The 12,778-nt window shown below is 36.5% G+C and overlaps 1 protein-coding gene across 1 annotated transcript; it reads right to left on the reverse strand.

Moving 5' to 3' along the window:
- Window positions 1-1,570: 1,570 nt before the first annotated feature.
- Window positions 1,571-12,138, reverse strand: zgc:153615 (uncharacterized protein LOC777747 homolog). Its single transcript, XM_051914531.1, has 7 exons — window positions 11,971-12,138; window positions 10,700-10,818; window positions 5,692-5,809; window positions 5,390-5,590; window positions 5,109-5,232; window positions 4,899-4,992; window positions 1,571-3,228 (listed from the first exon to the last, which is right to left on the reverse strand). The coding sequence occupies exons 1-7, from the start codon at window positions 11,998-12,000 to the stop codon at window positions 3,138-3,140; spliced, it is 777 nt and encodes a 258-aa protein (XP_051770491.1). The 5' UTR covers window positions 12,001-12,138; the 3' UTR covers window positions 1,571-3,137.
- Between the last annotated feature and the right edge of the window lie 640 nt (window positions 12,139-12,778).

Raw genomic sequence — 12,778 nt, forward strand, 5'->3', positions numbered from 1 at the left:
TTCGACATGCTGATTCATTACGCTCCAAATCTTCCTGAAGCAGTGTTTTGAAATCGGATATCAATAAATAAGTCATTATTTTGTTTTTTTTGGCGCACCAAAAATATTCTCGTCACTTTATAATATTAATATTGATCCACTGTACTCACATGAACTGATTTAAATATGTTTTTAGTACCTTTATGGATCTTGAGAGAGGAAATGTCATTGCTCCCTATGTAGGCCTCACGGAGCCATCGGATTTAAACAAAAATATCTTAATTTGTGTTCCAAAGATCAACGAAGGTCTTACGGGTGTAAAACGGCACGAGGGTGAGTAATTAATGACAGAATTTTCATTTTTGGGTGAACTAACCCTTTAAGTTCATTCCGACTTTAAAATTCCCGGTCCAAGCTCAACAGCCGTTTATGAGCACCATTCATTTATAGCACACCTTTAAGTAAAGGAATATTATTTGAACCTATATTTTAACGATTCATGAAAGATAATGCATGTTAACAAGCTTTTACTTTGATAAAATGATACTAACCTTTTCTGTGTAAAAACCCTAAAGTGACTGTTAAAATAATCATTTATTTACATTTCAAATAACAAACACGTTTTAACAGAAAAAATTAATTATTTTATGAAATTATAAGCTTCAAAAAAATAATTTCTTCACTGTAACCTTGATATTTGCTGCTGCTGCTTCTTTTTTCCCTTTCACATTTCCAGTAAAATGATCACATTTCCTATCTTTGGCACCAGTGATTTTAAAATGAAAAAAGCTTTCCTAGTATCATTATTTGGAAGGTTTTTCAAAATTTTTCATTGAAAATCAAGAAAAGTGTTAACTGAGGCTGATATTTAAAAAAAAACTATCATGGCTTGCCCCTTTTTGCAAGTGACATTGCAGTTCCTGGAAATGCCTCATTACTGAGTTTACGTTCTATATTGAAACTGTACAGGCCCTTACAGTCATAATTTGTTCATTCTTTAATTTTTATATTTTATATATGAACATACTACATTTCAGATACATTCCTACTGTATATTTTTGCTTTTGTAGGCCACAGTGTTTTAAAAACAATGGAAAACCCACCAAAAACAACTTAACTGTTTTTATTTTCCTTATTATTTACGCAGAGCAGACACGTCATATCTGATGTACTACGACGTAATATTGTGGAACTGGCCTCTTGCCAGGGAGAGAGTGTGAGTGCGGTACTGATCTGGAGTGTTTTGTGTAATCTGGCCACAAAAATGGAAGCAAAACTTCTCAATTCTCAGTTCAGACACTGTATACTAATACTTTATGACAAAGTGCTATTTTTTCAGATTCTCTGCTGAGATCTTAAATACAAAATGTAGATATGAAGTGAACTCAAAGAAAGAGAGATATGTTGTTTTTTTGGTTTGTTTTTTACAGTTATTTTAATTTATTGCATTTTATTTCTTTTAAAAGGTTTCATTTTTGGGACTGACCTAATTCAAACCACAATGACACTTGTTTGGTGTTGAGTGCTTCATCCCTTGTGACTAGTTTAGAGTGAAACTTAGAAGATAAAAAAAATACCATGTCATACTGGCCCATATTAAGTCATTTATTTGACTGTAATTTCCTTTTACAGTTCTGTGCACAAAGATATACAGAATAGTGTGTCACTTACATGTGTGAAATAGGAAATGCCACATTTAGAAGAAAAAGTAAGTAAAATAGGGATTCTTAAAAGACTGACATAATAGTTCATTGTGAACACAAGAATATATTTCCACCACACCAGGCAGCTTCAAACAAATATTATGCTAACATCATCCTACTTTTTACTTTTGGCTATGTTTTCTTTGTTTTAGGTAGGAGAGCTTAATTCACAGCACATCAGCCAGTGCAAACACTGCGTCAGAGTAAAAACTAGAGAGTAAACGTATTCATCCCTAAGGAGAAATATTGCAGAAGGTTAGTAAGCGAATCCAGCAATAATCTGCACAGAGAAGCAGTTTACTATAGTTCATAGTGTGTGATATGGAAGCTTGTTTCTTCCACAGAATAAAAAATAAAAAAGGTAATTGCCACTTTTTATCTCACAATTTAGACTTTAAACCCCGGTTTCACAGACAAGGCTTAAACTAGTCCTAGACTAATTTGAGCTGTTTTAACTGAAAGCAACTTGTACTGACGTATCTTAAAATATGTCAGTGCCAGTATTTTGTCTTAAGATGCACACCAGTAATGTTTTTTTTCCTAGCAAACGTTTATAAAAGCTACTTAAATGCCCCAATTGAACTAAGACCTAATCCTGGCTTAGGCTAAGCCCTGTCTGTGAAACCAGGCCTATAACTCGCAATTGCAAGTTTACTGTATATCTCACAATTCTGATAAAAAGGTATAAACTCACAGTTCTGACTTTTCTCACAATTGTGAGTTTATAAATCGCAGTTCTCGCAAATGTGAAAAAAAAAAAAAAGTCTGAATTGTGAGATATAAACTATCATTCGCAAGAAAAAAGTAAGAATTGTGAGGTAAATTTATTTCTTTTTTTCCATTTTGGAATCAAGCTTCCATAGTTCAAGGGATAGTTCACCTAATAATTAATATGCTTTTCACTCTATGGAAAGTAAAAAGATATTTTGAAAATGTCTTCATGTTTTTTGTCCATACAATGAAAGTCAGTGGTGTCCAGTGTTATTTTGGACCACATTGATGTGTACGGACAAAAAAAGTTCTTTGAAATATCTTCACGCAGGTTTGGAACGACATAAGGGTGAGTAAATGACAAAATCATTTAATCGTTGGTGAACTATAGCCCATAGTTGTTTCCTATAAGGTCCATATGGAGTCATCTAGTATTCATCAAGAAACCAGCAGACATTCTGCACAGGAAAAGATCCAGCCTGTCAGTGATTGATTCATGTTGTATGTTTTTTTTTCTGTGTTTATACATTATGAAGGATCAACAGGACTTTCTCAAAAGTGAGTGTGTAACCCTCAGCTAAGGTGCGGGCATGCATGAACACTTACAGCATGTAAAATTAACATACATCCACACAAAGCTTAACATAGGCAAAAACACACATTTAGTTGAAAAAGGGATCTATAGCGAGTACACTGCTTCATAATATAGTGAAACACAAATGGTCGGACCCTGTGCTGTTTGCCTCAAAATGGAGAATCACAGCGACCGTGACAAACTGCTTTGCCTTTTGCCAGAGACTTCTCCATCATGTGCCTCTGCTGGCTATGTGCATGCCTGTTCAAGAACATGAAAGAAAAGATGTAATTTCATCAAAAACTTGTTGTAGGCTCTAATTTAAAGCACCCCTATTATTCTTTTTCTGATATTAAAGGATTAGTTCACTTTCAATTGAAAATTAACCTAAGCTTCACTCACACTCAAGCCATCCTTGGTGTATATGACTTTCTTCTTTCTGATGAACACAAACGGAGACATATTAATAAATATCCTGACGCATCCGAGCTTTATAATGGCAGTGAACAACGGGATCAACGAGTATGAGCTGAAGAAAGTGCTTCCATCTACATCCATCCATCATAAACGCACTCCACGTGGCTCCAGGGGGTTAATAAAGGCCTTCTGAAGTGAAGCGATGCGTTTGTGTAAAAAAAAAAAAAAAAAAAAAAAAAATCCATATTTAACAAGTTATGAAGTAAAATATCTAGCTTCCGCCAGATCGCCTTCCATATTCAGCTTACGAAGAAAGTGTAAAACTCTCGCAGTTCAAAAAGCTTACGCTACGTCCTACGCCTTCCCTATTCAACTTACAGAAAAAGCTTAACTGACGCGACGCCAGTTCCATTGGTTTTTTTTTCGTAAGTATAATAGAGAAGGTGCCTGGCGGAAGCTAAATATTTTACTTCATAACTTGTTAAATATGGATATTTTTTTACACAAATGCATCGCTTCGCTTCAGAAGGCCTTTATTAACCCTCCGGAGCCACGTGGAGTACGTTTATGATGGATGGATGTGGATGGAGGCACTTTCTTCAGCTCATACTCGTTGGTATCGCTCACTGCCAATATAAAGCTCGGATGCGTCAGGATATTTATTAATATATCTCCGATTGTGTTCAGTAGAAAGAAGAAAGTCATATACACCTAGATGGCTTGAAGGTGAGTAAAGCTTAGGGTAATTTTCATTTTAAAGTGAACTATTCCTTTAATGTTCATGTAGTGTTATAGCTATAAAAGGTCTGCAAAGTTTCAAAGATCAGAGGGCAGATAAATGGAGTTATTATCTCCCAAAAGAAAGACTAGATTCTGAACTGCCTGAAACAAGTCGTCAGTAATTCCGATACTTCCTGCTCGAACCTACATAGGTTTGCAACAAATTTGCATAATCATTGGCTGCTTGTGAACAATGACCCGCCCTCAGAAACTTTAGTTGTAGCTGAGGCCTGGAAGAGTTTGGTTCGTGTTGTCAACATGTCGACAAGACGCTGTTTTCAGTGCTGTGATCCCACTTTGCCGCACCTCCAAAAAGAAGGACTCGCGCTGGAATTGATACTGTAAAACCAACGGAATTGTTCCTGTTTGTATCACTGTGTATCAAGTGCTGAGGAGCTGAAATTCAGATATGGTAATGGGTGTTTCGTTTCTGATACGCACTGTAAGCGGTAGACCAATCACAACAGACTAAGCGAATCTGACCAATTAGAGCAGAGTAGACTTGCAGAAAGAAGGGGTTTAGAGAGACCGAATCCTTTATCAAGCTGTTTCAGACACTGTGAGAAAAGAGGTGATGCTGCAATGTTTATTATAGAAAACTAAAAGTTATGTTTTTTTTTATCTTGGATGCACGTAAACCTATTGTAGGAGACTTCCAAAACAAAATTAGACACCTTTAAAATAGCATAATAGGGGCACTTTAATCTGTGTTTTGATTGGGATACAGGCCTAACCTGGTTAGATCCTCCACATCTACCAGCATGGCATCCTGCTCCATGTGTAGTTCATCTCTCATAAGCAACAGCTGAACCAGCTCCTCATTCAGACCTGCAATGCAATTACAAATCAAATCAATTAGATAAAATAACTTAAAAATATATAAAATAAATACATAATGGAATGTCAAACTGCTTATTTTGAATATTTCTGTCTCCTGTCTTTACCTTGAATTTGAGAGTGCAGGTCATTGGTGATGACCTGTAATTGACCAAGACTCATGTCCCTCAGGTCCACAGGCCTCAGACTCCTCTTCATTAGGCTCTCACTGATGTGTGGCAGATGTGGAAGCTATAGCACATGGACAAAGTTGAGTCAAATTGAATGTATTGTGTTTTTTTTTCTTTTTCTTATTAGTTAACGCTCTGAGGTGAAATGAAATTCCTTTTGAAAAGTAAAGCGAGGATAAAATAAGCTTTGACTATTCTTGGACACTTGTCTCACTGACCAGGTCTGCCACGGGGGACCTGCGGTGTAGCTGAATCTGTCTCTCCACCTCCACCTGCATGCGGGCCATGGGACGGGCCAAAGCTAGAGCCACACGCGCCTCCTCCTGCAGCCGCCGCTGTAGCCGCCAGAATTCTGAATCCTCTGTGTCCAGGTCTTCCTCTCCTGTATCCCGGTCAGACAGAGATGAACTCTGTTTACTCTATAGGGAGACAGAGGGAAAAAAACTGCTTTAAGTTGCAAAAGTTTCACTTTCTAAATGCAGAACAACTTTGTTTAATAGACATTCAAGGTGCCGTATACCATAGGTGACAATGGGGTGTCCAGGCTGGTCTCTGTTCTGCTGTCCTCTGCATCACTGTCCCTGTCACTGCTGCTGTCATTCACAAAGCACATCTGTAGATTCACCCCATTCTGAAGCCTATAATGAGAGTGCAGCGAGAAACGATGAAGGGTGAGACATGAAATCTGATTTTGTTAGAAATGTTTAGCAGGTGTACATTTTGAAGAACCCCATAGCACAAAACAGACATGGACACCGGTTGAAATTTTTTAATTTATTTTATTTTATTTTATTTATTTTTTTATTTTATTCTTTATTTTTTTATTTCACCGATATTCATTATTTAAGATTTGTTTATTCGGACTGTTTTTGCATAAAAATAAAAAAAAAAAGTGTTTGGCAATAAAGAGACAAGGAGAGAGATATATTTTAATTTTAAAGATTTCATTTACATTACTGATTTGCAACAACGCAGCTTATTGCCATTTTATTCAATCCCATTGTCCTTTGTAATATTGTTTAGTATGCTAAATTTATATTTTATTTTGTAGTGGTGTGAAATACACGACCAAAGACTTAAAATTAAATTATGCTCTTTGGAATGCATTTCAATTGGTAATCTACTGGTGTCATGTGAGGAAAAAACAAACAAACAAACAAACAAAAAAAAAACTCTTAGTCACATAGCAGGAACAATTTGAAGAAAAAAACTGAAGTATAGAAAGCATTTAAAACTGAACAGAGAAAAGTGAAAGTTCTATTTGTAGTGTCTGTGAACCACAGTGAAACACACTTCCCACAGAAAGCTGTGTGTTGACTTCTCTTCAATTGCAAGAGAATCTTGTGGTTAATAGTATTCTAAGAAAATACTGACTATAGTCTTCAAGTAATTCTAAAATTACAGTTGAAGGCTTCATTGGCAGAGTTTTCTCATAGACTGAAATGAGACTGAATCAGTGTTATCTCTTGTAAAGTTAAGGTAAAGAAAGATAAAAAGTATTACGGGAAAACATGCTCATTCTACTTCATTTAAACTCTTTGGACTTTCTTTTGCTTAGCTTTCTAGGAATCTTCTTGAAACCTAGTTGCAAATTGAGAAAAGCAGCACCTTCCATGCCATTAAACATGGCCAGCCCATGGATTTGTGGTGAAATTATGACAATGGGCCCCACTGAGGGGAAAAAAAAAAATAATAATAATAATATAAGTGATAGATGATGAGAGGTTTCTGACTTTATTAAGAGAAAGCTCTAAAAATTATAATTGTACAGTACATAACTATGTACAATCAAACCTAAATTTAGGGTATAATGTCACAGTTTATTTTGCTATCCTCACTTACATATATGAACTATAGTGTCTTGCACCCACTAGTAAAAATATATCAAAAATATTAAAAATGTCTGAATAATTTTTGGTTTGACTGTATATACAAACCCGATTCCAAAAAAGTTGGGACACTGTACAAATTGTGAATAAAAAAGGAATGCAATAATTTACAAATCTCATAAACTTATATTTTATTCACAATAGAATATAGATAACATATCAAATGTTGAAAGTGAGACGTTTTGAAATGTCATGCCAAATATTGGCTCATTTTGGATTTCATGAGAGCTATACACATTCCAAAAAAGTTGGGACAGGTAGCAATAAGAGGCCGGAAAAGTTAAATGTACATAAGGAACAGCTGGAGGACCAGTTTGCAACTTATTAGGTCAATTGGCAACATGATTGGGTATAAAAAGAGCCTCTCAGAGTGGCAGTGTCTCTCAGAAGTCAAGATGGGCAGAGGATCACCAATTCCCCCAATGAAAAATAGTGGAGCAATATCAGAAAGGAGTTTCTCAGAGAAAAATTGCAAAGAGTTTGAAGTTATCATCATCTACAGTGCATAATATCATCCAAAGATTCAGAGAATCTGGAACAATCTCGGTGCGTAAGGGTCAAGGCCAGAAAACCATACTGGATGCCCGTGATCTTCGGGCCCTTAGACAGCACTGCATCACATACAGGAATGCTACTGTAATGGAAATCACAACATGGGCTCAGGAATGCTTCCAGAAAACATTGTCGGTGAACACAATCCACCGTGCCATTCGCCGTTGCCGGCTAAAACTCTATAGGTCAAAAAAGAAGCCTTAATATCTAAACATGATCCAGAAACGCAGGCGTTTTCTCTGGGCCAAAGCTTATTTAAAATGGACTGTGGCAAAGTGGAAAACTGTTCTGTGGTCAGACAAATCAAAATTTGAAGTTCTTTTTGGAAAACTGGGACGCCATGTCATCCGGACTAAAGAGGACAAGGACAACCCAAGTTGTTATCAGCGCTCAGTTCAGAAGCCTGCATCTCTGATGGTATGGGGTTGCATGAGTGCGTGTGGCATGGGCAGCTTACACATCTGGAAAGGCACCATCAATGATGAAAGGTATATCCAAGTTCTAGAACAACATATGCTCCCATCCAGACGTCGTCTCTTTCAGGGAAGACCTTGCATTTTCCAACATGACAATGCCAGACCACATACTGCATCAATTACAACATCATGGCTGCGTAGAAGAAGGATCCGGGTACTGAAATGGCCAGCCTGCAGTCCAGATCTTTCACCCATAGAAAACATTTGGCGCATCATAAAGAGGAAGATGCGACAAAGAAGACCTAAGACAGTTGAACAACTAGAAGCCTGTATTAGACAAGAATGGGACAACATTCCTATTCCTAAACTTGAGCAACTTGTCTCCTCAGTCCCCAGACGTTTGCAGACTGTTATAAAAAGAAGAGGGGATGCCACACAGTGGTAAACATGGCCTTGTCCCAACTTTTTTGAGATGTGTTGATGCCATGAAATTTAAAATCAACTTATTTTTCCCTTAAAATGATACATTTTCTCAGTTTAAACATTTGATATGTCATCTATGTTGTATTCTGAATAAAATATTGAAATTTGAAACTTCCACATCATTGCATTCCTTTTTTATTCACAATTTGTACAGTGTCCCAACTTTTTTCGGAATCGGGTTTGTAAACGTTTAGTGGTGATTTAATATAAAGTAATCAAATAAGCACTACTAGACAGATTTATTTGTCATGTGTTTGCTTTTCAGCATTTCAGAGTCTTTCTAAATTTCATATTCTCTCATTTACGGTGTTCTTCACATTCAGTTTAAAGGCAGAACGAAGTATAATAGCAATAATAATGCTTATGAAAACAATAGCATTTCCAGCACTTAATGCTTGGACCACAAATAAGTATAAATAACAATTAAAAGTGATAACTACAAAAAGATTATTTTGCAGATTAATTGCTGATGTTTTCACTCTTTGTATCATCTTTGCATTTCCACATCAGCAATGTCTGAATTCCTTCCCCATATCAGAGAAAATGTGAAAGTCGACAGACTCTCTCTCTACCATCCCAATGTGCTCTAAACATGAAACGGTAAGCACACCAGACTAAAATAGCAACAAAGTAAAATTTTTCCTTTTTGTTGTCAAACATTTTGTCTGAGCAAACAATGGAAACAAAGTAGAGACTGGTGTCAAGTAAGAAATGGGGTTGACTACCCAAGACAACAAGAATTATACGCTGAAAACAAGGGTTTGGTATGCTGCAATGACTACAATTATACACGATTATGAGCCCTGGCCTTACTGTCACCAAGTTTTTGGTTCATTTGGAGTGGAATACAGGACTCCATTTTTAATTATTTAAGACTCTTTTATAAAGATTCTCCTTTAAAAACACACATCTTTTTGACATCTTTGTGTCTGGCTTAAACGGATAGTTCACCCAAAAATGAAAATTCCTTCATAATTTACTCGCCCTCAAGTTGTTCCAAACCTGTATCAGTTTCTTTCTTCTGCTGAACACAACTTTAGTATTTTTTTTTCTATAGTATGGAAGTCAATGGGGCCCATTAACTGTTTGCTTGCCCATATTCTTCAAAATATCTTCTTTTGTGTTAAGCATAAAAAATAAATTCGGTTACACTTTATTTTAAGGTGACATAGTTACATTGTACTTACTTAAGTACTGAGTAATATTAATTAACTACATTACAGTTAGGGTTTGGTTTAGGCTTAGTTACTTGTAATTATGCATAATTTATTGTTAATACTATAGTAAGTACATATAGTAACGTTTAACTACGTCACCTTAAAATAAAGTTTTACCAGAAATTCATGTTTAAAACAACTTAAGGGCGAGTAAATGATGACAGAATTTTCATTTTTGGGGAACTATCCCTTTAATCTCCTCCATGCTCTATCACTGACACTGACGCCAGATCCCGCCTTCACTATCAATAGGCAATTGTGATTGGATGGTGATTTTGTTGTCCAAAATATACTATGACATGATTGGCTACCTTTGATTAGGCTATTCTCGTGTGACAGAATCTCTTAGCTAGAAATTTTAGGAAAGAAATACAGGACAAAACATTTTTTCATAGTAAGTTGGGACACTAAAAATGGAGCTGAAATACAGGTCTGTCCCAGAAAAAAAAAACGGGACGTCTAGTCATTTAACTGCAATGACACTATCGGATTAGAACAAAATTTGAGTTGAACTGAGCTGGATAATGACACAATATTGTCTTCTGAAAAGCTGCTTACAGCAGAATTTAACTAGTTTCATAATTTAACTTTGGAACAGTTATTGAACTGAATTGAAACAACACTAAACTATTTATGAATTTTAAAACACTAACACTGTTATTTTCCTGTTTATTAATGTGAAGCTACTATTGAAACATTCTGTATTGAATTAAGTGCTACATAAATAAATGTGACTTGACCTCTTGGCGGAAAAAAAAAAAAAAAAAAATCGTCATTTTTCACTTTGTCATCCAGTAGCAAATGAGACAAAAGCAAAAATATTCTCAGCAGAACCTTTTAAAATATTTAAAAAAGTTATTATTATTATTTACCAGTAGCTATACCCTCCCAGTCAATGCAGTTATACACTAAAAACAATCAACATTACATAAGACACAGCATCAATCCACTGATCACAAGCGCACACTGACCGTGAGGACAGGCAGTTTTTGCTGCTCTTGCTGCAGCCAGTAAAGGTAACCGGTCCGTCGTCATAGAAACTGCCCAAGGCCAGCTTCTGCCTAATGGACTCCCTCTCGTTCCTCTGGGCCTGAGTGGAAGCACAGTTGACTTCAATAAATGAAGAGAACGCTCACTGACAGTCAAACAACGTAGTAGGCCACAGAAGACCTCACGACCGGGAATATTTCATGAGGCATTTTAAAGTAAATGTCATCCACTTTAATACATACAGCGTCTATTTAATGTTTGGGTTAAAGTGTAAACAACTTGCTAGATTTCAAGGACGTGAAGAAATAGGTATGGGAGTGTGAATAGGATGGTACAATATAAATTCTGATTTTGTGCTTGTGGGGAATTCACTGCTGCCTCGACGAACAGAAAAATTAGACAGAGAAAATAAAAATGGAGCAAGACCAGAGGCAAAACACATGAAGGCACAAGCACACAACAAACATACCCACATAAACATAAATACACAATTGCCTGACTACTTCTGATGATGTTATATTGGTAATAATTTGCTCTCAAATGTGCATACTACACTGAGTTCATTGCCATGGCAACACGGTTTCCTTCTGGTGCTCAGAATGACTAATATTTAAAAAAAAAAAAAAAGCCTTGCACTCATCTCTGGAATAATCATAAGACCTACTATTGTGAAATTCAATAACTTTATTTTCCTATACCCACATACACACATTACTCATTTTCTATTTTCAGGCTGATTGCAGACCAGTTCCATTGAGATTAACATTTGGATGGAGGAATATATGGGGTAGAAGAGAGGCTGATTCATGATGCACTTGAAAAGCTGAAACATCAATAGCTCAGCTTGCGTAATCTTAGCAATCTGTAAAGCAGGTTTCCTGTGCATTGAAAAATGGTAACTACTAAATTTGATTGCTTTTATTAGTGGGTGAGATGTTGCCATTAAACTAGCAGACAAAGCTAAGCAAAAACAGCCATCCATATGTACACACACACATATACGACCTTGTGTGGGATGGGTGGAATTGGTCCAAATTGAAGCAGTGCATTTTTTTTTTTCCTTCAGTTTAGATCATTGAACTAAATCTACAATAACTTTAACATCAATCAGAATGCAATTCCTTCCTTAATATAAAAACAGAAATATTTCATTTAATCTTTAAGCCACCTTACACAATGACTTCGCAAATATACACACAACATCTATATAAGGCAGTTGCCACACTATAAAAGATATATAGACCTGTCTTACCTGGTAAACACATTTCTCTTGGTGCACCATCTTTCAACGCATTGTATAGTGCAGCAGCCAAGCCCTACCTTCTACTGCAGTGTCTGAGCTACACCCTTGAGACCAGCATCACACACACGAGAGGGGGAGGAGGAGGGAGAGCGCAAGCAAGCATGCGAGGAGAGCACAAGCGTCTCACATTAAAATGCAGGAACTTGAAGCAGTTAACTAGATCCATAAGGCAATGTCACTAGATTTTATTTAACAAACAAAAAAGCAGGCACCATTAAATTGAGGTGGGGGAAATTCACATTGACCCAATTCATAATTCAATCACTTTGAATCAAGGAAAAAGTGAAACTGATGAGGATATTTGACCATATTTATTGAATCGTTAAAGACAACTGGGACAGAATGAAGCAGACACCAGCATGTTATGAGCAAGAACCACGTTGCAGTCACTCCATACATACACTCAGCCTATATTAGCATTAAAGCTGGAAGAAATCTTTCAAAACCATGTGCAGCACATTACCAACCTAAATCTAAATAGGTCCACAGTCTTTACATATTAAAATTTCATGGGAAAGAGTCAGCAGACTCTGACAAGTCCACAAATTGAAGTGCAAAGGGGTCTTTTTCATAAAGCTTAGAAATAGGTGGTATATAGACATGCGGTGGCTCATTGGGAGGCTGGTTGGCTGATGGTTTGCATTCAGCAGCTGCAGTTGTAGTACAAGGTTGAGGGGTGGTAGTTATTGGAGGTGTGGCAGTGGTTTTGGGAGGCTGCACTGGGTATTGCGGATAAAATGGCTTTGGTTTGCCATGA

The sequence above is a fragment of the Ctenopharyngodon idella genome, chromosome 2, assembly GCF_019924925.1.
Source record: "Ctenopharyngodon idella isolate HZGC_01 chromosome 2, HZGC01, whole genome shotgun sequence".
NCBI classification, from domain to species: domain Eukaryota; kingdom Metazoa; phylum Chordata; class Actinopteri; order Cypriniformes; family Xenocyprididae; genus Ctenopharyngodon; species Ctenopharyngodon idella.